This window comes from Macaca fascicularis, chromosome 2 (genome assembly GCF_037993035.2).
Source record: "Macaca fascicularis isolate 582-1 chromosome 2, T2T-MFA8v1.1".
Lineage (NCBI taxonomy): Eukaryota > Metazoa > Chordata > Mammalia > Primates > Cercopithecidae > Macaca > Macaca fascicularis.
This window is the reverse complement of record NC_088376.1, coordinates 114,683,582-114,709,025: the sequence shown is the minus strand read 5'-3', so window position 1 is coordinate 114,709,025 and position 25,444 is coordinate 114,683,582. Positions and strand designations below refer to the sequence as shown.

Genomic DNA, 25,444 nt, shown 5'->3' with positions numbered 1-25,444 from the left:
GTAATCCTAGCACTTTGGGAGGCCAAGGCGGGTGGATTACTTGAGGTCAGGAGTTTCAGACCAGCCTGGCTAACACGGTGAAACCTTAACTCTACTAAAAATACAAAAATTAGCCAGGTGTGGTGGCAGGTGCCTGTAATCCCAGCTACTTGGGAGGCTGATGCAGAATTGCTTGAACGCGGGAGACAGAGGTGCAGTGAGCTGAGATCGCACCACTGCACTCCAGCCTGGGCAACAGAGCAAAACTCTCTCAAAAAAGAAAAAGAAAAAGAAAAAAAAAGAAGGAAGGGAGGGAGGGAGGGAGGGAGGGAAGAAAGGAAAGGAAGGGACGGAAGGAAAGGAAGGAAAGGGAAAGAAAGGAAGAGATTAGAATAGATGATCTCAAAAGAAGTGAGGAACTGGAAACGATGAATAAAAACACCATTATGTGAAGATAAGAAAACTGTATACTCAGAAAACCCAAAAAGACTCAATGGAGGGACTAGTACGAACATTAAGTCACAAAGGTAACTCAAGCACAGCCCATTTTTCTGTGCAGCAGATCAGCCAATTAGAAAACATAATGGAGGCCAGGCATGGTGGCTCACACCTGTAATCCCAGCACTTTGGGAGGCCGAGGCGGGCGGATCACCTGGGGTCAGGAGTTTGAGACCAGTCTGGCCAACATGGTGAAACGCTATCTCTACTAAAAATATAAAAATTAGCCGGGCATGGTGGTGGATGCTTGTAGTCCCAGCTACTTGGGAGGCTGAGGCAGGAGAATTGCTTGAACCCGGGAGGCAGAGGTTGCAGTGAGCCAAGATAGTGCCACCGCACTCCAACCTGTGTGACAGAATGCGACTCTATCTCAAAAAAAAAAAAAAAAGAAAACATAATGGAAACGAGATATAACAGCCCTCTTGGGGTTAGGATGAACCCAGGGCCAGTCTGGGAGCCCCGTGTTGAAAGGCAGGGAATGGCAGACGAGCCAGGCAGGCAGGTCCAGGCCTGGGCGGGAATGTGGGGAAGACTGCAGAAGGGGGAAGGTGTGAGGGAGAGTGGGGCGGGAGACGGTGTGCTGTGCCTGGCACCCCAGCCTGCTGCGCCTGCTGCTGCCACTGCCTGAAGACTTTTCATTTTCACCTCAGAGCCGGCAGCTTGCCACACAATTTACACCTCTGTTCATCTCCCTGGCACGACGCAGACCCTGGCTTCCTGGGCAGCCCGTGGAGGAGGGCCTAGGCAGCAGTCAAGCACCAGGGCAGTCTGGGGTATTGAGGGGTGGGGAAATAATGTTTCCTTCTAAGCAGGCACATGGGACACAGGCTCTGAAGCACCTCAGTGCCCAGATGGACTGGGAGGCCCCTAATCCTGCATCCATACCCAGTCTTACCTTTCTCTAGGCCCAGAGGGCCAAGATACAACCCTGGCTCAGCCCTGCTCTGGCCTTCTCGGGCCTGGGCCCTTGTGTGGCCGGACCAGAGCGTTGGAGAGTACGGGAGTGAGTACCCCAAGGAGAGCTCAGTTAGAGCACAGAGTGAGTCAGCCCTGAGATCCCATCGCTCTCCCTTGCAAATCTGGGAGGAGAGCTACAGCCTTCCAGATGATGGCCCTACCATCGCAGGCTCCACAGCCCACCCCCTCTCCAAGATCCAGCACTCTTAGCAGCTTGTCTGTGTAGTCAAGGACCTTGAGCCCTGTCCTGCTCACAAGCTGACAAACTGGTTGCTGATGATTATCCAGCAGCAGGAAGGCTGCTCGTACAGATGGAGCTGTGAAGCCAAGCACCTGAGAGCCAGAGGAGTCAGGAATTGCCAGAGGGGAAGGACAAGTGGGCAAGTGGGGATGCAGAGGAGACAGGGGACAGAAGAGAGGGAGAGGAAAAGGCCCTGAATTTCTCATCTCCAACTGGTACCTCTGACCTCTGCTCCACTCCTCAGGAAGTCCTTTCCTTCCCACCTGCGTAACTAGACAGCTAGCCTCTCCTCATCTGAGGGCTCAGCTGAAGGAGAAGTTGTTCTGCTTGGGGGAGAGGGGGTGCACTGCAAGTTCTTTCCTTGGAATCTCTTTCCTCTCCCTAATTCCAATCTTGAGCTTCCTGGAGAAGAGCAACAGAATTCTTCCTTGATAAGTAAATTCCATCTGCCTGGGGAAGAAGGCTCCCTCTGGATTGGTGACAGCCCAACCCCACAGCACCATCCAGACAAGCTTCAGCCCCCAGGGTCCTGCAGGGCTGCCAAGCTACAATATCCGAGCTGGTATTTTGAGAGTGGTGGCTCCCACGCCGCCCCAGCAAAGGCTGGCTTTGTGCTTTCATTCCTGGGGGAAGGGAGGGAGGTGGGGTAAAGCCAGAGAGGCTAAGGAGCAGGTTCCAGTGCCTAGGCCAACAAAAGGGAGAGGCCTGGCCCTCAACACCTCAACACCCAAGGGCAGCTCCCTAAGGGGGCCAGGGAAGCCAAGCCCTGATGTGGTGGGAGGATCGCCTCTTGGCTTGGGGACATCTGGGAATGAAAAGTCACTGCTACTTACTGCTAACTTGCATTATCCTTTTGCAGAATTTAGCTGTGGCCTCTGGCTCTTCCTCCTTATCTCCCAGGTACTCAAGAGACTTGATCTGAATCCCAGCTTGGATACTGTCACTCATCTGCTCAGACGCCATCAGTGTCTCCCTAGTGCCTGCAGGACCCAGCCTAATCTCTTAGGCCCAAACTCGCTCCTCTCCTGTACTCCAGTCTCACTGGATACACAAGCCATGACTGCCACCAAGCCAGTACCTCTGCCTGACATGCCTTGCCACCTGGGGAACACTGCCCACCTTATAGGTGCAACCCAAATACCACCACCCTACAAGGGTTGTTTTGCCTTTCCCAGTGAATCTATCCCTCCCCTCCCCACCCCCAGTCATGGCTAGGCTCTGTGGCTGGAGGAGATGGAGGAGGAAAGAGTGCTGGAGGATTGTCACTCAGCTCCAGGTCCTGATGCTGTCAAAAGTGCCCTCCTCCCTGTGCCAGAACAGGCCACTTAGCAGGTGGCAGCACCAGCAGGTGAACCAGCCCTTGAGATCCAGGGAGGGAAGCCTGGGAATAGAACCGCCTCTGCCTCACTGAGGGTGTGGACATGAGGCCTGATAAGGTGCCTGCAGCAGCTGCTTCCTGTGCCCAGGGCACTAGTGAGTGCCTGCTGGGCAAGCAGGTACACAGCCTCTTCTTATGCTTAGACTCGGCTCTCCCAGCAGTCTCCTAGACCTGAAGCCTCAGCCCCCAACTGTGACTACCAGGGTTGGAGAAAGAAGATCAAGTGGATTTGGGATATGCTCGGGATGGTGCCCTGCCAAATTGACGACAAGTCCTCGGCCTCTTGGTTCCAGCCCCACTTATGTATAGGACGAGTGGCAAAAGGCATGTAGCCATCAGAACGATCCTCAGCCTAAGGGACCCAGTCTGGACTCAGCCACTGCTCCATCCCTTGACCTTGGGGCACCTTCCTTCCCTAGGCCTCAGCCTCCCCATCTGTAAAACAATGAGGATGCTGGCTTTGATTAGGACTCTATCATGCCTCCTAGCTGGTTCCTCCATGCACAGAACAATGACACACACAAGAGACCTCAGTAAATAACTGCTGAATAAGTGACTGAGCTGAGATGCCAAGAGGGCCTCCCTTGTTAAAAATAAAGTTTGGAAGCCTCCCACGTTAGCCTGGCAAAGGTGACAGTCAGGAAGAGGGAAATGACCGCAGATTTCACATTCCTGTTAGGGCTTCCTCACCTGCTTTTTTTTTTTTTGAGATGGAGTCTTGCTCTGTCACCCAGGCTGAAGGGCAGTGTCATGATCTCAGCTCACTGGGCAGTGTTGTGATCTCAGCTCACTGTAACCTTTGCCTCCCGGGTTCAAGCAATTCTCGTGCCTCAGCCTCCTGAGTAGCTGAGATTACAGGCGTGTGCCACCAAGTCCAGCTGATTTTTGTACTTTTAGTAAAGATGGGGTTTCACCATGTTGGCCAGACTGGTCTCAAACTCCTGACCTCAGGTGATCCAGCCACCTCAGCCTCCCAAAGTGTTGGGATTACAGGCGTGAGCCACCATGCATGGCGTCCTCACCAGTATTTTCCCTGCCGTGGCCTTGTTGCTCTGCACTGGTGTTTTGACCCCAGCGTGGACTCAGACCCACCCACTGACTCCCTCAGGGTCACTGAGGCAGACTAAGGGGAAACAAACAGAAGGGGTTCTGTTCCCACTGGACAGAACACAGGCTGTGGCCAGGCTATTTCGAGCTTCCTCACAGCCACGGCTCAACAGGCTGACCCACTTCCACAGGCACCCTGCTGGGGCCCATAGGCCTTAGTTCTAAGATGGCTGCCCCATAATGCTATCACCACTCAGGAGTTCAGTCACCACCACCCCAGGAGAACTCCAACCTGCAGCTCCCCAGGGTCCCTCCGGGTCCAGCTTCCAATCAGTCACACTCCCCTCAAGACAAGTGCGTCTCTTTGGAGCCCCTGCCCTACCTGCACAAGGGCTGGGCCCTGGTGCCTCCCAGATCCACTCACACTGCAGTTACAGCATCCTCAGGATCGAGAACAGACATGCAGTGGGCGGGACTGGAGGTGGCATCTGCCCAGTATTGCACCTCTCTTAGGACAGGTTTTCAAACCAGTTGAGCCTCAGAAGCTCCCTTCCAAACAAAAGCTCAAGACACCTGGGTTGTAAAACGCACAGGCAGAACTACTTCAGGTGAAGCAGGTAAGGGTCTGAGTACAGCCTCCACCCTAGGCTAATAGCCACAGGGCACCTCAGCACAGTCAGAGCAGTCTGAGAACTATGGTCTGGGGTCCTTGCCTTACTTCCTTACTTTACTTCCTTCCTTTTCCTTGCTTCCTTCCTTTTCCTTCCTTCCTTGCTTCTTTTTTTTTTTTTTTTTTAAATGTTTTTACTTTTATTTTTTTGAGATGGGTTTCACTCCTGTTACCCAAGCTGATGTGCGATAGCGTGATCTTGGCTCATTGCAGCCTCTGCCTCCTGAGCTCAAGCAATTCTCCTGTCTCAGCCTCCCGACTAGCTGAGACCACAGGTCCATGCCACCATGCCCAGCTAATTTTTTTGTATTTTTTTTCTGTAGAGATGAGGTTTCACCATGTTGCCCAGGCTGGTCTCAAACTCCTGAGCTGGAGTAATCCACCTGCCTCAGCCTCCCAAAGTGCTAGGATTACAGGTGTGAGCCACCATGTCCTCTTCATTTATTTATTTATTTTTGAGCAGAGTCTCACTCTGTCACCCAGGATAGAGTGCAGTGGCATAATCATGGCTCACTGCAGCCTTGACCTCCCAGGCTCAAGCGATCCTCCCACCTCAGCCTCCTGAGTAGCTGGGACTATAAGTGCCTGGCTAATTTTTTTTTTTCTGTTTTTTGTTTTTTAGAGGCAGGGTCTCACTTATGTTGCCCAGGCTGGTCTTGAACTCCTGGGCTCAAGTGATCCTCCCGCCTCAGGTTCCCAAAGTGTTGGGATTACAGGCATGAGCCACCACACCTGGCCTTATCCCCTTTAAGCCCCTGGTAAGACAGTCCCAGTCAACTCAGCTGTCCCAGAATTCAGCCACCAAGGTTCCCCTCAGAGGCTTACTACATCCCCTCGGTGACCCCTCCCCACACACTTTTCTCCAATTTGATGGTGGATGGTCAGACATTAGTCTGACCTCCAGGGCCACCTGCACTCCCCAGCCAATCAGCCACTACATGAACAATGCCCTGTAACACCCTGAACTTGGGAGAAGAAGATCAAACCATTTTACAAAGACCCTCCCCTAAAAACTCCCTGAAATCAGAGACAACGGGGAAGGGCACTTATGAAAAGGATTTTGAACGGGTCTGGGAGAGAAGTCAGGTATGGGGGCTTGGCTATGCCAGTGGAGCACTCTCAATGGCCTGTCCCACCAAGTGCTACAGACAGATATGAGCAAACTGCACTAGAGACCTTACACACAAAATCCCACACATGGAATTCCCAGGCCCATCCCTCAGTCCTGGTCTGTTCCATGTGTCCGAAGCCTTCCCTGGACACTCATTAAGACTGTGGTGAATTTGGGGGCCTCTGCCCATTGCTCTGGGCCCCATCTCTCCTCTGCAGGTTTGCAATTTCAAACAAGTTCTGTTCCATCCTGCAGCTTCCAGAAGACACCCCCTTCCTGGGACTTGGGGAGTGGTCTCCTCCTGTACTAGAGGCCACCTCCTTGGACTCCAGGGGAGCAGCCTGATAAAGCTGAGGCATCTTCCATATGGAGTGATGGTCACACGGTACCCATGGATTCCTGGGGAATGAGTGTTCAGCCTGGGGGCCCTTAGCAGTTTATATGGAGAAAGGCAGAGTTCCAGCTCCTATAGCAGTTTGCCAGGCTGCCAAGCTGGGGAAGACTAGCCAGAGAGCCAGAGGCTGCCATGCAAACCAGGAAAGCTGAGATCAGCCATCCCTTCCAGAATCCCGAGAGTCCTGACAAGTGCTTCTCCTTGGGCCTCTCACTGTGAACTTCAGGTTTGTTGGTCTCAGGTCCCTCTGTCTCATGAGACCAATCTGGTCCCAGGCTCAGGCACATCTGCAACTCCCAGGACAGCAGCTGCTCTCCACCTCTCAAACCCAAAGCTAAGATCCATTCACCCCTGCCCCTCACCCAGCCTCTAGAGAGGCTGGTGAGCCTGACACATCCTCCCCCCGCAACTCCTGGCAGCAGGGCTCCTGGCCTCCCTCACCCCTGCCAAAACAGAAAGCTGATGGCTGCTGTCATTCCATTTGAAGAACCTTCACAGCAGTCCCAGATCCAGAGAGAAAAAAGAAGGGTGTACACACATGCACACACACACGGCTAAAGGCAGTCAGCTGTTGGTGCTACAGTCAGAAGCACCCAGTCTCATTAGTAATCTCCTTTCTCTGACCCCAGGGCAGGGGAGATGAAGGCAGGGATGGAAGGGAACCTTATATTCTCTCCTTGCTGTCTCCTGGGCTGAGAGAGGCACAGGGCCACCCCTGTCCACTGCAGGCTGTGACCAGCAAACAGAGCTAGCCCCTTCCTCATCTCTCCCCTGGCTTTGTTCCCTAAGACGCAAGGTCAGGCTAAACACAGGAGTAGAGGCAACCCCCACACCCTGCTGCCAATACAAGCCCAGGACCTTGGGCCATGCCTCTTCTGTGGGCAGCTGGTCTCTATCTTACTTTCCCTGCTGATGGCCAAGCCCACACAAGCATGCCTCACAGGGGAGAAGCCCCTTGCTCTCCCCCACATCCCTGGCTTTCTTGCCTCAACCCCCACTCTAGGAGCACAGCTGACAGGCTCCCATGGGAGCGGGGAGGAAGGAGGAAGGGCTTTCATCAAAGAGGTGACGTCAAAACCAGGCAACTTGTGAAACTGTCAGGGGCCAGGAAATTTGGACAAAGGTGTCTAAAAATAAACCCCTGAAGCCAGGAAAAGGCTTTGGTGGCTGAGTTGCTCGCCACCACACCACATGCCACACGTCCTGTTCTGAGGTCTGGAACCCAAGAAGTCTCTTCCCAGGGGTGCCCCTCCAGACGGGCCCATGAGGCTGAGGATGGCACCGACAGGACTGGAGAGGCCTTCCTTGAGTGAAATGGGGGAGGACTCCCTAGAGGTGGCACACTAAGCAGGCCTAGGGCACTGGTATCTTCCTTCCTGCCCACACCACCAGCCAGCCCACCCCCACCTCCAGTCCAACCGCAGCCAGGCAAGCACATCCTGCCTAGCACCCCTTCTGGCCACCACCCTCCAGCTCACAAAGGAAACTCCCCTCTATTTTCCCTGTGCCCCTGCCCTACCACTGTGACAGCCCTCCCCTTTCCAGGTCTTCTCACTCCTGATTCTTTAAACCTGTCCTTGACCACCAAGGACACAGCTGGTGACCCAGGGCCTCATTTATTCATTCCTCAGCCCCAACACCAGACTCCAGGGACATCTGAGCTCCCATTTCCATCATCAACACTCTGTCCCTTTCCCCAAGCTGCTTTGGTGAACAAAGTTGCAAGGATCCTCCAAGTGTACCAGGCTCTCACTCCCACTGACTCTCTTGTCCTGTTCCCTGACCCCTGCCACACTGGCCATACCCTCTGTGCAGCCTTTGCTGCCACAGGTTGTCTATCGCCTACCTGGCCCCACAGAGGCTGGGAGGCACAGGGCAGCCTCCCAGGTCAAATACTGCCAACAGGCTGATGTCCCCAAATATATCCACCAGCCCAGCCTTTTCTCAACTCCAGGCCACACATACCATTGCTGACTCCACACCCCCCAACTTAGATGTATCTCAGGCAGCTCCCCTGACATAGCCCAAATAGCTACCTTCCCCACAAAACCAGGACCTCCCTCAGTTTCCCACATGTCAGTGAAAAGCATCACTACACGCTTGCCCACCTGCCCAGGCCAGAGGGGAGCAGAGCCCTCTGTGACTCCCTCATTGCCTCTCCTTCCCCAACAGCGAATCCACCCAAAGTCCATCAGTTCTATCCCAAAAGTGATTGTAAATCTCTATCCTTGTCCACATCTCTGTAGCCACTGGGCCTGCCCAAGCTGCCACCACTTACAATGGGATTCATGACAGCCTCCTAGGCTAATTCCTCAGCCCTAGGTCTAAGCATCTCCACCTGGTCCCAGGTCTATGGTCCAGTCCCACCCTGCCCAGATATGGGACAGCCCATCTTGTACAGACGTGGCTCCAACTGTGTTATTTTCCTGGCTGGAACACTGCAGTGACTTCCTGATGCATGTAGATCAAAGCTCTGCCTAGAAGTTCTTATCTCCTCTCTAAAGGCTCTTGTAGGACTCTGCCTTGAGGTTGTCTCCTCTGAGAGGCTGTCCCTGATCATTCTGTCCAAGTTGGTTCCCTGACTTTTCTCACCCTCTCCTTCTCTAGCACATGTCCCATTTTTGTCTGACATTTATTACCTATCTTCACCACCTCACTGTGAATGTCTGTTTCATGCACCAATGTTTCATTCACATTGTGCCCATTATAGCACCTGGCACACAGACAATAAATACAAGTTAAATGAATGAACAAACAATCACGTCCAAACCCAACTGGGGTCATTTCCCTAGCACCCCAGTTTACAAAACGTTTAGGGGAGGAGGGATGTGTAACAGGGCATGTTTTTACAAAATATATCTCTGTAGACACAGAAATTCCTGTCAGATGACCTGGTGGCTGGCTCTCCTTCCTCCAGGAAGGTTGGGCTGCCAGCATTGCCAGCGACCAAGTCAGGAAGTAAAGGAGACAGAGCCTGCCACTGCTGCCCCAGCCCTGGCCTCTGGGAGCAGGTATATAAGCCCATGCAGAGGCAGGGCCACGGGCAATACATGATTACCTGGGGCCTGCCCAGACACTGGGAGCCTCAGGTCCTTGCTGTGCAGGCCTCCAGCAGGATGAGAATAAAGTGGCCTGTCCATTCATCTGAGCCAGAGTGTGGGATAAGCACTAAGGATGTCTTTGGTCAAAGCCAGAGAGCCAAACTAACCAGACCAGGTTTATGAACAAGCTCTCCATGCTCTTGGGATATGCTCCGGCTCCCACAAGATCTTGGGCATCTGAAAGAGATGCCAACAACCTCTGCCCATCTTCCTAGCTCCACAGGTACCTGTTCCATGAGGGTCCCAGGGTGCTGCTCTGCCAAAACCACCTCTTCCTCCCATTCTAGGCAGGCCTCCTCAGCTCCACCCAAGGGGCCTGGCTGTCCCCAACACACACACCCCAGGCCTGTGCCTCACCTTGATGTAGGTGTCCAAGGCAGGATGGACACGGCGGGTAGCCAGCCAGATGGACAGGATGGTGGTGTAGGGGAAGGTGGCTGTCACCACGTGGCTGGGTGCCGGGAAGGAGAACACCTTGAAGCCAAATTTCTGGTAGAGGTCGATGAGTTCAGGGGAGGGCGATTCCTCACCTTCACTCAGGATGCTGCCCACGGCACATCGGCACTTATCAGGGGGCACCTGGGGAAGCAAAGCATGGGTGTGAGAGTTGGGCAAAGGGAGGAGGCCCTCAGACCTCCTTCCTCCTGGAGTTGTGCCAGATCAGGCCTAAAACAACCACCAGCTCTGACAAGCCATGAAGCCCCAGATACCAGGACAGAGCTAGCTGTTTTCTTACTGGAACCCACCTATGGCCCCTGCCTGTGGCATCGTACCGCAGGACTCTCATCTATTCCTTCAACAAACAGGCCACGCCCTGTGGAAACCCAGGGATCATGCTGAGGGGTTAGACTTGGTCTCTGCCCTCCCAGAGGCCAGGAGAGGGAAGGACAGAGAGGACCTCTGACCATCACCCTCCACATGCCTCCACTGAGGGGGCCATTCCACCCCACCATGAGACCCGCTGTCAGCCCCCACGCCCCAGGGCCACCAGCAGAACTGTACAGTGGCTGATCCTTCAGCCTGGGTCCAGCACAATCCTATTAGCTCATTTCCCTCCTATCTCCTGGAGAAGAGCAGGCTTCAGGGGCAGAGAAATTATGGCAGGCAAGGGAGCAAAACTGAGGAGTAGGAATAAAGAGCTCAGAGCCCTCCAAGGTCATGCCCTAGGAAAGCAAGAACATATGTGTGTGTGTGTGTGTGTGTGTGTGTGTGTGTGTGTGTGTGTGTGTGTGTGTTTACACACATGCTTGCAGGGTCAGGACCTGGCAAGTGGCTGTGGAGGGGCTGCAGGAAGCACCTGTCAGGACACAGAATTGGGATCACTGGCCTCTGGGTTGCTGGTGAAATTCTGTGAAGAGATCATCCTCCCCATCCCTCTCGTAGGGCCAGCTACCATCACCAGAGCCTCTAGACTTCTTCTCCAACCCATGGCCCATCCAGGGACCTATCCCACTTCCTAAGTCCCTTCCTGGCTAAAAGCCAAGACCACTGGGTTCCCCTTCAAGTCTCTATAGGTTGTTAGTGCCTGCACTTTCCACTCTGCTCCTCTCCCTACCTAACTTCCCTCCTCTGGCTCCCAGAAACCTTAGCCATGTAAGGCTCCCGTGTGAGCCTCCATCACTTCCTAGGACTGACCCAAGGCTGCAAGACCCAGTACTCATTTCTCCTCCTGGCATCAGGAGGCCTCACTTTGTCTCACCTACTGCTCCCTGTTTCCCATGTCGGCTTTCCAGGTGCCTAAGTCTGTACCAGCCTTCAGGCTGAGCCCTCAGAGGCATGTGATCTTAAATCCAAGAGATTCAGCACAGACCTTGTACCCTCAATCCTGGGTTTTGCTCAACTCTAAAGGCTCCTTTCTCCCCACCCACCACAAAAAAATTTTTTTTTTGCCAGCAGTTCACCTTCACAGGGATGACCCCTAAGTTTAAACAGGCTTCTCCCTCTACCTCCACTTACTCCTGTCCCTACCCCTCCTTCCCAGCACTGTGAAGTCATTATTACCTGTTCTCACCTCTCCCTCCCATTACAGCCCTTTCCAAGCCCTCTCTGAAATCCCCTGGGGGTTTCTCAGCCCTGAATGGCCTCCTCTGCTGAAGCCAACCCAGCCCTTCCTTTTAGTCACAGTTTGCCTGGGACTTGGGCACCTATTCCAGGCTCTCACCTCTAAGCAGACCCTAACGGTAACCCTCAACTGCCTGTGGCTCTGGTCCCCTTGCAGCCCCCTTGAATCCTATGGCATCCAAACCGGGCTCAGAGCTTTAGTAGCAGGCAACAGGGTATAGTGGTCAGAAACACAGCTTGAGAGAGGCAAGCCATGGTGTGAATCTGAGTCGTGTGATTCTAGACAAGTCCCTTGGGTTCTGGGAGCCCCAGTGCCTCAATACCTATTACAGAACTGCCATATTAAACAAGAAACTTCACGAGAGCTTAGCCTGGGCCCAGCATTCAGCAAGTGCTCCATAATTGTTGGTTATTAGTAGCTATGACACAGTCCAAACAACTGTCCATGGCCTAGAATGCCCAGCGACCCAAACCTCTGAATATGCAGCTCCTCCCTGCCTGTCCTTCAGGTTCAAATGCCCTCTTGGAGAGCCTTTCAGAGTGGTTCAGTGGCACTCTCTTCTCCCCCAATAATTTGCTGTAAACTCTCTTGACCTCCACAAGTCTACCTTGCACACAGTCACTTCTCTTGGCCTAAAACTCCTCCCACCCCACCCAGAGGCACAGGAGACCACTGCAATACCACTTCTTGTCTCTAGATGGTGCAACTGCCCTACTCACACGCCAAGACTTGAGCATGACCAGATATAGGCAGGAAGTTACCTGGTGGACCTCCTGCTGACAAGCCAAGGGACACTGCCTGCCACAAAGCCTATCTTCATGTCCCTGACCTTACCAACCTGTGCTGTGCAAAAGAAACATCTACATAAGTCACATGGAGAAACAAGTGGAAGGTCACTTGATCTCTTCCTCTCTACTGCTGGCTTGCCTGGGTTTGAGTTCCAGGGTCTTTCCTGGGAACGCTTCAGCAGCCCTCATGGGACTCCCAGCTCAACATCCTCTTCAGTAGCCAAAAGGCAACAGAACACATGTGGTCATCTTGCTTAGAACCGCTCAATGGCTCCCAATTTACCTCTAGGATGAAACTAAATTCACAAGCCAAGTAGGCAAGGTTCTTTTGGAGTGGCCTACATAATACTGCATGAATTTGCCCACACACTCACCTTGCACTCCCCTTCTGCAGCCTCAGGCCCCAGCAGGGGCCACAGCTCAGATGGGCAGGCACCTACTGAGTGTCTGCATGGCAGAGGGAGGGATGGATCCAGGCTCTGGCCCAGCCCGCCTTGCCAGCCTCCTCACCCGCCACACCCCCACACACACCCACATGAAACTATTTGCAGCTCCCCAAACATGCCACGTCCTCCCATGCTTCCTGCCTTTGCGTAAGCTACTTCCTCTGTCTGAAATGTCCTTCTTCACTCTATTCCAGAGTCCCTTCTGCCTGGGAAACTCTTGCCCATCCTGCAAGACTCAGCTCAACTTTCTCCTTCAAAGCCTTCTGTTGCTCTCCACCAAGCAGCCCCTCCTCTCTGATCCCAAGTACCCACCAGGGAGAAGGTCTTGTGCTGCACTGTAACTGATGGCCTCCCCATCTCTCTCCATTACTCCAGGCCTCTAGGCAAAAAGGTCCAGGATCCTGCGCACACAGAAAGTTCTTGAGGCATGCTCAGTGACAGTACATGCATGCACACACAAGCCCTGCACCGTAACAAACTTCCTCTCCCTCTACCTGGAGAAAAGGTGGAGCTCCTGTCACAGTGGAAGAAGGGAGCTAAGAAGGCAGGGCTCCTAGGATCCAGGAGGTGTGTGGGGCACAGCAGCTCCTTTCCTGGCTGAGCAACCCCCTAATTCTACAAGTAAGAACACTTCCTACCCCCTCCCCTGCCTTGGCCTAAGTGGGAGCCTAGAAGGTCCCTCAGCAAGCCTACCACCCACTAAGCAGCCCCATGCAAAGTTGAAGCTGGGAAGCAGCTGAACAAGGCACCAGCAAGAAGGAAATGGAACAGGCCCTAAAATAACCCAGAGAGTGGCAAGGCTGATCCAGTGGCAGAAGAAAGCTTTCCTGGCCTCCCAGTAAAGCCCAGACCCGCCTCCAGGGAAAAGGCCTACTAAGGCTGTCAAGCACCCAGAAGGCTGGGATGTCCCGACGGGCAAGAGACCCCATCCACCTTGGCTCAATGCAGTATCTTTATTTGGGCCTAACCCTAGGACACAGGCCTGGGCCTCCCAGCTCTACCTGCCTGCTCCTCTTCCTCCCCAGATCAGCTATTTCTCTGGGTACCTCTGCCCAGAACAAGAATTGGATCAGAACTAGTACCTACAAGGAACCACACCCAGGAAACAGGGCAGTGGCCAGGCCCACCACCACTCGGGGTAAAGACAAGCCCATCCAGGATGTGTCCTCAAAGCAAGAGTACCAGGAAAACAATAGAGGCATGCCAGACCCCAGAGCATCTCCTTTGGGCAGAGAAGCCTCCTAAGTCCCATTACTGGGAGAAGAGGGCAATCTGCTTAGAACCTGAAGCTTTCAGGTCTGAACTAGTCCTAAGGCTGGCCCCACTGGCCCTTCCTGAGTGGTGTCACAGTGCCCTGCTGACCCTGTTGCGTGAGGCTATAGTAAAGATAGCCACTTCAGGGCCCCTGCCAAGCCAAGACTTTGATGAGTCTGGGAACTGGACAAGACTGATAATCTTTCAGGATGCAGGAATGAGAAATGGTGTCAGCGGCCCAGACCAAATGTAGCCGTTGGGTTCAGGGTTAATAGAAACAGCCAACCCCAGGCCCACAACCTACACAACCTGACAGGGACAGCAGCACCATCTCTCAAACCCAGGCACAGAGGGCTGCCCTTACTCTTCCCATGCCAGCCTACTGACCCAGAGCTACCCAAGTTAAGGGGGAAAGTAGAGGCAGGGCCCTTCGTTTGCACTGGTACTCCCAAGGGAATAGAGGAGCTGCACTGGCCCATGACTAGAGGGTTGATATGGGACCTCGTTTGCCCTCCTAGGTACTACAGGTCAACACGCCAACCCCCAACTTCCCTGGGAAGCTTACGCCCAAAGGCACATGGAGACAGGCACCAGTCAGGACACGAGATGATGCAGACAGCCAGGCCAGAGGACAGGACTCATTCTTCAGGCTCGGGAGGAAAGAGAGGAGTCAACAAGATACCAGCCCTCAAAGGTGAGTTTACTTAGAAACCTTTCAGGAACCTTCCTCTATACCCCTACACCTTCAAACAGAATCCTAAAAATAGCTGATATCTGACCAGGCACTCACCACTTTCCCCAGGTGCTGCCTTCCAAGCCTAAGCTCATTAAATCCAAACAGGCTTCTATGGTTGGTACTGTTTTCACCCCTGTTCCTGATTCAGCCAATATCACACAGCAAGACAGTGCTGAAGTCAGGATTCAAACCCAAGCAGACCAGCTTCAGAGCTGCACTACACAACCCAGAGGCATCCAAGAGTCCGAGAAATTGGCCCTGGCAAGGAGCAGGCTTCACAATGGCTTTTCCCTGTACTTTGCCACCTCACATTGCCCAGACAACCCGCAGGAGGCTGGGACTAAACCAGAAAGGCAGGCAGGGTCCCTAAAAGTACAAAGTCCCAGTGGCATGAGGTCCTCAGGCAGGACTGGATGTCAAGTGTGATACCCACCTATTAAGGGCTGGGTATTGGACCATATCCTTATCAATTAGCCCCCATAAAACAAAAACCCTGAGGTAGGGATTCTTTTATTCTCATGTGATAGATGAGGAGACAGACTCAGACAGGCCAAGTGAGTCACTTAAAGTCACACACTGGTTAGCAGTGGAGCCTTGATTCAAACCTATAAGGGCAAATCCAAAGCCCCTTCCTCTCACACCTCATCTCACCTCACCTCAAGGACAGTTCTAGTGGGCAGAGAGGAGCTCGTGCCTCCAGACCTGTTCCACATAGTTAACCTGCTGCACAGCAAATGCCTGGACTCCACTTGGCAGAAAATAACCATGGAGTAACCAGGATAGGGGGCAGCCTGGGCCCTCAGGAAACATCCCAGCCCACATTCCCATTGCCCTTGTTGAGGAGGTCAGTCCTGGGAAATCTTGTTCCCTCACCCCTTCCCAGGCTCCATCCAAACTAAGTGCCTCCAGGGAGGGCAGGGAGCCTCCTCTCCACACATACTGAGGGAAGAGGGAGTGTGACACAGGCCTATGTCAGAACTCTCACCAGCCTCAGCCCCTGCAGACCTAGTGGCCCTGGGCCTTGGTTCTCACTGGACTAGGGGAAAGGGGGCTTTGATGGCAGTCTTGCTTACTAAAGGCAGAAGCAAGTACCACCAGTTCCCCAACCCACTCCATGCCTGGAGCAAACACCACCTCCTAGGTGGTAGGTGTAAGCAGCAAATACAGGTCCACATAAATTGAACTAGCTGCCACACTCCTCTTGCCCCAGCCAGGCTCCCCAAACAAGCAAGCAGGCAGGTTGCTTAAGTCCCAAACACAGCAGCGGTAGTGGTGGTGGCATGGAGTGGGGCAGGAGGTAAAGGGCCAGCCTGGCAGACAGGATGGGCCCACAGGCACAGTGACAGCAGCCCATCTACTAGGGCCTGTCCACGGGCCAGAGCAGGCCAGGATCAAGCGAGGCACTCAGGGTCCTCCCAGCTCCTTCCTTCCCCTCCAACACTGAAGGCTCCCAGAGGGACAAGGCCCAAAAAGGGAGCCTGAAGTCACTTTCCAAGCCCCCAGCACCCACCCCAGAAGCAGGGCTGAGGGCAGAGCAGTTTTTCTAGTCAGGACCCTTCTTCAGCCATGCAAGGGCAGTATGGACCAGTGTGTGTAAGGTAGCAGATCTGTGACTGATATCCACCTACACATGACCCTTATCTCTGAACTCATCCCCCTTCCCTTGCATACCTTGAAGAGGAATGGCCCACACTCCATGAATGCTGGGCTCTGAGGTGGGTGAGTACACCCATGAGCCCCTGCCAGGGTCTGTCCACTTCCCAAGAGACTTCTTCCCTACCTTCCCATCCCCAACCATGCCAAGGCTTTCAGGGATGGAGAATGGAATCCTTCCTCCTGCCTCACAGGAACCACTCACCCAGACCTGCAGCCTCTTCCCATATAGGACTCCAGGGCTCAAGGCTAAGAGCTCCAGCAGCAGCTACTATGAACAGGTCCACAGCAACTGCCACTGTCCCACCTTAGTGGTACCCTTTCTTGTGCTACTTCCTGAGTCCACACCCAGCCTAGGTGGGACCAGCTTCCTCCCTGCCCAGCTGAGGACAGGAAGAGGCATGCCTAGGGAACTGTCCGTCACACCTCATGGGGGTGGGCAGCATCTAAAGGTGGCACCTCTCACCTGGTTACTCACCACCCCACTCACAGAGACTGACACAGCCTCACTGCCTCTCCACACTCACAGAGAAGCAGATACTGGCACCTGTTGCTCTGGGCAAGGGAAGGACACAATGGGGGTGGGACACTCAACAGGTCAGCCTCTATTCTCTTTCTCTGAGAACCAGAGCATGCCCCAGACTGCATACTGCTGGTGGAGGCAGCCTAGGGGGCAAAAAGCTTGGGTTCTCAGCCCACTCCAGGACCAGAATGGGGCCTTTCCTCTAGGCTCCTAACACCCACACACTGGCAGGTCCTGGTCCCCATGGTACCCTAGTGCCCAACACAGAGCCTCGTACAGAGCAGGTGCTCAGATATTTGTTAAATGAAAACAAAAACGTATGAGATCAGCACCTTACTCCTACTATCTGAACCTGTTTTCCCCTCCATAATAGGGACTGTGGACCAGGAGGCCTCAGGTCCTTCCGGACCAGTCTGTGATAGCCACGAGCACCTGAAGCCTGGGGATCCGTGGTTCCCTGAACCTGTTACAATCTCTGTCAGGCAGAGAATGCAATGACCAGCTCCCACAGTAGATGGGGACCCAAGTGTCCCTGAGCCATCCCACGTGCCAGAGTGTGATGTAGCTCTAAATGGGGACACAGGTGTCTTTCGGACTGACACAGGACTGGGAGGGGCAGGGTCACAAGGGCCATCTTGACCTGTTCATCATCCTCTGTGCCAGCCAAATGACCACAGCCAGGCCAAGGGTCTAGGTTTGCTCAGTCTGACCTCTCAGCACATGTTAGCACAAGTGGTTTTCCCACCTGTCTTTGTTGTTGTTAAGCATCTGTTGAGGGCTAAGTGCTGGGATAAATGCCTCACCTATATCACTTAACTCTTCTCAGTCTACTATGAAGCAGGTATTTTATCATTACTCTGCAGACAAGGAAATACAGGCTCAGAAAGATTATGTGATATGCCTAAGATCACTCAGCAGGATAGTGATGGGACAGAATCAGAACTCGGGATTGCTAGCCTCAAGGCTGTGCTCTCAGGCCACAGTCCCCCAGACAAGCACCCAAGTCAGACTATGACCAACCAACCCTGGAGACCCAGGGCCCACCCCATGGGGTCCACCACATCTCTGGGAAAGCTGCAGGAGGCAGTGGCCAGGCCAGAATATCCCATGCCAGGTTTCTTCCATCTCACTCTTCCCTAGACCAGCCTCCAGCACTGACCCCAGAGTACCCTGCTGCCTTAGCCCTTTCCCATCCAGGAATTAGCACTTCCAACCCAAGAGGCAACATGTTGATTCCAGAACAGGCAGACATGCCAATGGGAAGAGAGCCAGATGCAAGGACTCTCCTTGCAGAAGGCTCTGACAGGGCCAGGTGTGGAAGGAGGAGCAGGGGCTTACACAACAGAGCCTTTGAAGGGGTGAGGGTCACACATCTGATCTAGGAGCTCCCCATAGCCCACTGTCTGTCCCATCTCACTCAGGCTCCAGTGCTCCCAACTTCAGTTAGTGCCATCTCCTGGCCATGTGACTGCAAAACCTCAACCAACCCATGTCACCTCTCACCTGGGCCCAGCCCAATCTCTTCTATGGCCTCCTGCCTCATCTCCTTCCCTCCTCCACTTGCCCTTCAGCTAACTTCCTAAAACAAAGGTGGCAAATTGTGCCACACCCTTCTCTTCAACCTGCTGTACTTCCCTACCACCTGGCTGAGCAAACCCTTCCACCTTTCTCCACCCACAACATGTCTACTAACCACAATTCTCCAGTCATCCCATGTCTTCAGGCTCTTGCTGTCGCAGTTTTCTTAGCCAAGTACCCCTTCCCAACAGAGCAAAAATTCTACTTACGTGAGAAGGCCCAGTAGACATCTACCCCTTCTCTGAGCCTCCCCAGCAGACTCATGGCAGCCTCCCTGAACCTACAGCTCAAAGTTCTGTGGACATCAAGCACAGTGTCTTGCTGCAGAATCACTTGTGTGGGGCTGACATGTCAGCCACACAGAGCTTCCTGAGGGCACAGCCAGGTCTGATTCATCTCCAGAGTGTAGGTGTAGAGTAGAACCTGGCACAGACAGGGAGCCAGCACACCCTGTTTCAACTAGTGCCCCAGTGAGCCAGTCAGCAGGCATTGGGTAGGCTGCAGGGCTTGTCCACTTGAGCTCTCCAGGCAAAGAAATCAGAGCTGGGGATTCCAAATGCTTGGTTTGGCACAGCTTAGTATTAGAGGCTGAAGAACCCTTGACAGAGCTGCCAGCCCATCCAGCTGTGGGCAGCACCACCCCATAGCATAGCAGTAGGCTACACTGGCAAGCTCTGACTCACCATAGGTTGTAAGAACAGCCAGACGCCCACAGGGTGCTAGTGATGCTGGATTAGTCTTTGACATCAGCATTCTGAACAATCTTAGTAGCTCATCTGGCTCCACTAGCCCCCTAGGCCATCTCCCAACTAGGCAGCTTGAGGTCTAAGGAAATGCCATATCACTGGGTTGGGGGGCATCAGAATGGCTGAAGAGGTAAGATTCCAAGCCCCATGCCCAGGGACTGCCCTCTCAGCCCTCAAGGGCCTACAACTATGGCAGGAGAGCTGAGGGATGGAAAGCACAGAAACAGCAAGATGTAACCCCAAAGAGTGGGCAGAATCTGAATGGCTTGGCCTTAGAGCACTGGCCCCAAATGGAGATGGAAGGAGGGATGACAAGAAGAGGAGGCAGGGGACCAAAGTCCTGGCAGAAGCTAGGGATTCATGGTGGTATAGTCCACTGCATTTGGAAATCCACAATTAGCCATGGGCAAGGGGAACCAGACCTGGGCAAACAGAAAGCCCACATATGGATGCTGGGAGCAGAAGTCCAGGCTAAATCTGGAAGGCGCTTCAAGCTCTTAGAGGAGGGGTGTGAAAGCCAGCTTGAAGATTCTCCCACCCTTTCCTCAGCAACCAAAACTACCCTCCCCAAAGAAGCCCTGGCCCACCAGGTCCATCAATGGAGCAGAACCCCATGGAGGCTCCTTACCATGTGGGGGTTGTCATAGTAGACAGCGATGGAGCGGAGCTTGGGAGAGATGCTGCAGCTCTCGGTGAAAAGCCGCCCAGTCTCACCATAGGGCCCCATGTGGAACTTGTAGGCCACAGTGACGTTGCGGATGGGGGGTGACCCAGCACTCACTGCCACCCCAGCCAGCAGCCCTGAGTACCCGGCAAAGGCCAGCAGCGTCAGCAGCAGTAAGAGAGTCAGGCCCCCAATCAGGCCCAGTAGTAGCAGGTCCGACATGGCTCTGGACCCCCCACACTGCACCTCAAGGCAGCTGTAAAGGAGAAAGAAGGGAGAGGAGGCTGGTAGCCTGCTCTGACAATGTGCCCACCTGCCCGCCAAGCAGTTCTGGCCCAACCTCCTCAGTCCTGCCTTGGGTGCTCTGACCCAGAGAGGGGAGGGGCCAGAGGTGTTTACACACAGAGTGACCTAGAAGGGAGCTACAAAGGATGACTGAAGCCACAAGCCTCTTTATTTCTTAATCGCAGTTGGTGAGGATCTCAGAGCAGCTCTACCTGTGAGCTGGCAGCCCTGGTCATACCTGGGGAAACTGAGTCATAGAGGGGCACAGGAATGAGTCAGCCAGAGACATACTCCTGGCCCTGAAAAGTCTCCCCCAAGATGCACCAGATACCAGCCAGCCTGCCTTTCCTCCACATTACCTCTTCCTCCCCACAGCTGAACCACGCCACCAGCCCAGCCTCCCCAAGCCTCAGGGAGGACTGCCAGAGGGAGGACTGGCAAATGCTAGGGTTCAAACACTTATTAATGAACAGGGAGACAAACCATACCGAACAAAAACCCGTGAGGGAAAATGTGCCTCAGGAAGAGAATTCCATAAGAAACTCTCCTTTTCTAAGTACATCTGGCCTTCAGGGACCTTGCAATCCAGCAAGCTCACCCATCCAGAACCAGAGGAAAGACCAGAGCAAAACGGCCTGAGCAGCTAGAACAAAGTCCAACACTAAGCTTCCCAGACTTGAACCACCAATGTTAACAAGCTTCATCCCAATTTTCCAGCCCATAGAAGAAACAGTGAGGAGTAAGAGGAAAAGGCTGCTAAAAGGGGAGTCGCATAGCAGGAAGAAGTAAAAATTATCCATAAGAGGAAAAGAAGCTGTTCAACAGCAGGCCCAGGAACGTAACACAGAGGCCAGTGTGTGAGCTATTCAAGGCAGGCTGCCTAGGTCTTCAGGCAGCTTGGGGTCAGAGGCCTAACCCTCTTACAAGGAGGGCTTGACCTGAGTTGCCCAGGCGGGGGGAATAAATCACAGCCCAGAGAAGACTGTTTAAAGAGGAAGGGAGCCATGTGACCCACTGGGGGGACATTCCCACCTCAATTATTTAAAAGTAATATTTAACATTTAAAAAGTTTTGAAGCTGAAAAGGCCACACTGCAGCTTTGTGGAAAACTTAGCTCTGTGTAATTATTTCTTCCCTGTGGGTGCTGGGTGTTGATTTTATGCAAAAAAAAAAAAAAAAAAAAAAAAAAAACCGTCTTTGGAGTCAATGAGCACACAGTATTTGCTCACAAAGAGGCAAAGTAAATTTCTAAACTTTTTGTGTCAGGAAATTGAGGTGTTGCCCACTAGTCTCACCCATCTGTGCTTCTACCCATCAGTATCTCTCTCTTTTCTGCCTGTCCTACTCATCTCATCTCCAGTTACTTTCATTCCAATTTTCTTTGATAATGATGAGAAATCTTCCACAGAACACTTACTATATGCCAGGAACTGTCTAAATGTTGAAACACAGCTACTTCATTACCTTAAAGCAATCAAGAGGTAGGTAAGGCTAAAGGTACAAGTGGTTAGAGGTTAAGAGACTTGCCTAAGGTAACACAGGTATTAAACAGAGCCACGTGGACCAAAATGCAGGCAACACAAGCCCAGACACTCTGACTCCAGGCCCCCATTTCCACTTTCTCTCTCTTCTCTGGTGACTGGCTTCCAGAAAGGCTCAAGCATTAAATCCTTGTTGGACATCTCTGAGCCCAAAGCTGGAAAACTCTCAGCATCTAGGCCCCCACTTGCCTTGGGAATGACAGACTCTCACCCTGATCTGCCATTTCAGCTGAACACTTCCTGTCTCCTCAAGCAAACTTAGTATCTACCTTTCTCTTCCTCTCACTTCCCAAACTGCTCAGAAAGGGGGGGGGGGGGGGGGGAATGCACCTGTGCGTCTCAGAGGCTTGGTCGGCACGGGGAGGCGTAACATGAATTTCCCCTATATTCAAAAGTAAAGGAAGACGGTCTGGGAGTTCACCTGAAATGCCAGGCTCACTTTTAGTAACTGCTTGCATCCAGTGCGGCAGGAGCCGAGCGCTCCAGTGCTGGGAGCTGAAAGAACAGCCACCCCTGCCCAGGAAATAACCACTGAGCCGACCATCGTGCCCTGACTACCCTCCTCAGGGAAAGCCTACCGGGGCCTCTAAAGCACCGTCGTCCCATTCTCAAACCCTTTGGGGGAAATCAGAAGCTAAACCTAGCTTTACAAGGTCAGGGCTCTTCACTGGAGCTCTGGTCACGCCCCTCTTCCTGGAGGGCTCCAACCACACTTGGCGCTCAGAAACTGCCGCTGCCGCCGACCTTGGGCAGACTGCGCCCTCCCTCTAGCCTCGGTTTCCCCTCCGCTCGGAGGCCCGGCATGAACGCGTGCGGCCGGTGCCGGCGAGCGTCAGGGATGGCTGCGCCCAGCCGGCTTCCTGGTGCCGCTCACGTGCGAGGCGGCGGAGGGCCGGGCCCTTAAACGGCCCCAGTCCTAGGCTAAACTTCGGTGCTAGCAGGCAGCGGGTGGACTATGGTGGGTCGGGGACCGCCGCCTCCCACTTTCGGATTCCAGCCCCTGCTCATCCCGGGCCTCGCCTATTTACTCAGAGCCTTTCTCTTCGCCCACCTCCTCACGGAGCCCCACGCACATCTGTAACTTAAGGGACGCTAAAGTTTGCAGCCCAGGCTGCGAGGCGCGGCCTTGGGGGACAGGGGCGGAGTTAAAACGCGACTCGCGCCTCTTTCCCCCACCTCCACGGCCCCGGGGCATGCCCTGCACCGGTGGCCGCCGCAGTGGGCTGCCCGTAAGAGTAGGGGCTGCCCCAACGTCGCATCCAGGCCCTCGGACCCGAGGCCATCTGTGGGCAAGACGATGCAAAGAGCGGCCCGGGCCGCGGGGGTCACGGAGGGGACACGGGGAGTCCTGAGGTCGCGCCAGGGCGGACAGGGGTCCCAGACCTACGCCCCAGCGGGTATGCCTCTTCTCTGGCCCGGCCCTCACCTCAGCAGCCGCCCGCTGCGGACGCCGATCCGCGCAGGCGGCTCAGGGCTCGGTTACGGAGCCTGCGCGCGCCCGCCGCGCACGGTCGCTCCGCCCCCTCTCGCGGCGGGACGTGGCCGTGGCCGTGGGCGCGTGCGCGCGGGAACCCGAGAGCGGAGCCTGCCCCGCCCCGTCTCCATGGCAACGGGCGTGCGCCTAGTCCCAGCGCCAGCTGCGGCGGAACCCACGGCGTACCTTCCCGCCTCCAACAAACTATCCGGTTGCTGAGGTTGATTTAGCAACACCCCCCGGCATCTGGGTTGCCAGGAGCACCATAATGACAGCCTGGCCCAGGCTTGGGTACGGGAGGCAGCCCAGTGGTCCGCAGTAGAGGGCCAGGCTGGGGACCAGGGAGCTGGGGCTGAGGAGAATTTGTACAGGCTAAGGAGGTGCAGCACAGCAGTATCAGCCTCTGGCATTTGTACCACCTTTAGTCCTGCCACTTTCTCTCACTGTGGCTTCACAACAGACTTGGGAACCAAGCAAGGCATACACAGCTGAGGAAGCTGAAGCCCAGTCTGGGCTCGCGGAAGAAACTGGTGGATCCAATCTCTGCGTAGTGCAAATATCTGCTTCCTGCCTCTGTCCACCCATTCCCACTTCCGTGAGTACATTCATCCATGCAACACTTATTATCACTCCTTGCCAGGACAGTTCTAGGGGCTGGGGATAGAGTGAACAAAACCAAGGCACCGCCCTCCTGGAGTTCACGTTCCATGGGAATGCCCTTCTTCCAGGCTCCTCCCTCAGTGCCCGGGTTGTAGCTGGGGGAGGCTGGTCTACTTTTCTGGTTTAGCGATAACTTACGTGATTCCCACATCAAGTGTAAGCTCCTTGATGATTGGTTCAATCTTCGCCTCAAATTTCTGAGGACCTACAAACTACAAAGCACTCTTCTAGGGGCCCAAAGATAAAACGCTCCCCTAGTGAGAGTCCCGGACTTTTGGTGGGAGGTGGGGAACGTGACAACTATGCTTCTAAGCTTGGCTACAAGACCGGCGAGGCCAAGAGCTACTTTGGTATCCTGACAAGGACTGATGTTTGGGAGGGGATCCAGCAGATGGGAACACCACGAAGGTGGTGGTGGGAAAAGTCAGCAGTCACAGGGTGGTTCACCTTGTGGATCCCCACTACTGCACCAGCAAAGAGCAGGCTGGGCACACAGAGGCAGTCAGAATCCCAGCTTCCTTTCCCTGTGCTTCACATTCTTCCTTCTGCAGGCAGGGGAGATTGAACTTTATCCACAGGGCCAAGCCTGTCCCAGCTCTCTAGGCACACTGGCAGAACAGGCAGCTGGACCCTCACAGGCACTCCGGGCTGGGCCAGTGCAGGTCGCAGCAGTTGTTTTACCTATGAACATCAAGCACATGGTCAAACCCTCAGCTTAGGTGCCCCAGGCAGGCGGGCTACACACTTAGAAGCATTTCCTTTGACACAATGAGCGGCCATGGCCCAGGCTCAGAGACTGACAGCCTCTGCCTTCGGGGTCTGCGTGGTCATTTCTCCTGCTTCTCAGAAGGTGGTGAGCTTTTCCCAGGAAACCATTATAAGGAGGTGCCCATTCTTTATCTTGTTCTCTCTGCTCACTTCCTTTAGCCTGACTGGGGAACTCTAGAGCCCCACATCAGAGTTCAGCATGTGCCTCAGGAGCTTCAGCACCTCTTTTGTGGAAGGAGAGTCCGCTGGTGACTGGAGCTGCAGGCCATCACATCAGCCTGCCCAGCTTCACCTCAGGCTGCTTCCAACAGTGCCCAGTGAAGTCCCTTGGCAGGATCCCTGCAAGGCAGCGGCTGGCCACCAGGAGGCAGCAGCCTACTCTGCAAGGCACTTTCTTTACTCCAACCCCTTGTAACAAGTTGGAGGAAACAAGTTCGCCCAGCCACCTGCTACCACCCTCCACTCCCAATCTTTTTTTTTTTTTTTTTTTTGAGACAGAGTCTCGCTCTGTCGCCCAGGCTGGAGTGCAGTGGCGCGATCTCCACTCACTGCAAGCTCCGCCGCCTCCCAGGTTCACACCATTCTCCTGCCTCAGCCTCCCAAGAAGCTGGGACTACAGGCCCCCACCACCACGCCCGGCTTATTTTTTTTTTTACATTTTTAGTAGAGACGGGGTTTCACCATGTTTTGCCAGGATGGTTTCAATCTCCTGACCTCGTGATCCGCCCGCCTCGGCCTCCCAAAGTGCTGGGATTACAGGCGTGAGCCACCACGCTCGGCCTCCACCCCCAATCTTATCTCCCAATAGCACAGATTCCCCTATCATGAGTCCAGACTTGGCCTTCATCTCCTCTTGCCTTCCTCTGTCCAAGGAATCACTACAGAGATTC

General features: G+C 54.1%; 1 protein-coding gene across 15 annotated transcripts in view; it reads right to left on the bottom strand.

Moving 5' to 3' along the window:
• The window catches only part of LOC102125569 (RAD54 like 2), a 166,717-nt gene that overhangs the window by 9,851 nt on the left and 131,422 nt on the right, over window positions 1–25,444 (bottom strand). For 7 of the 15 annotated variants that reach the window (XM_045386176.3, XM_045386175.3, XM_015445964.4 and 4 more), the window contains 2 exons: window positions 19,791–20,082; window positions 9,734–9,955 (listed from right to left, as the gene is read on the bottom strand). In XM_045386176.3, the coding sequence (XP_045242111.1) occupies window positions 9,734–9,955; window positions 19,791–20,082 (514 nt within the window). Of the gene's footprint in view, window positions 1–9,733; window positions 9,956–12,989; window positions 13,074–14,491; window positions 14,577–19,790; window positions 20,083–21,982; window positions 23,153–25,444 lie in introns of those variants that run through there. The other 8 variants (XR_012431228.1, XM_005547270.5, XM_045386180.3 and 5 more) reach the window with 8 other exon arrangements.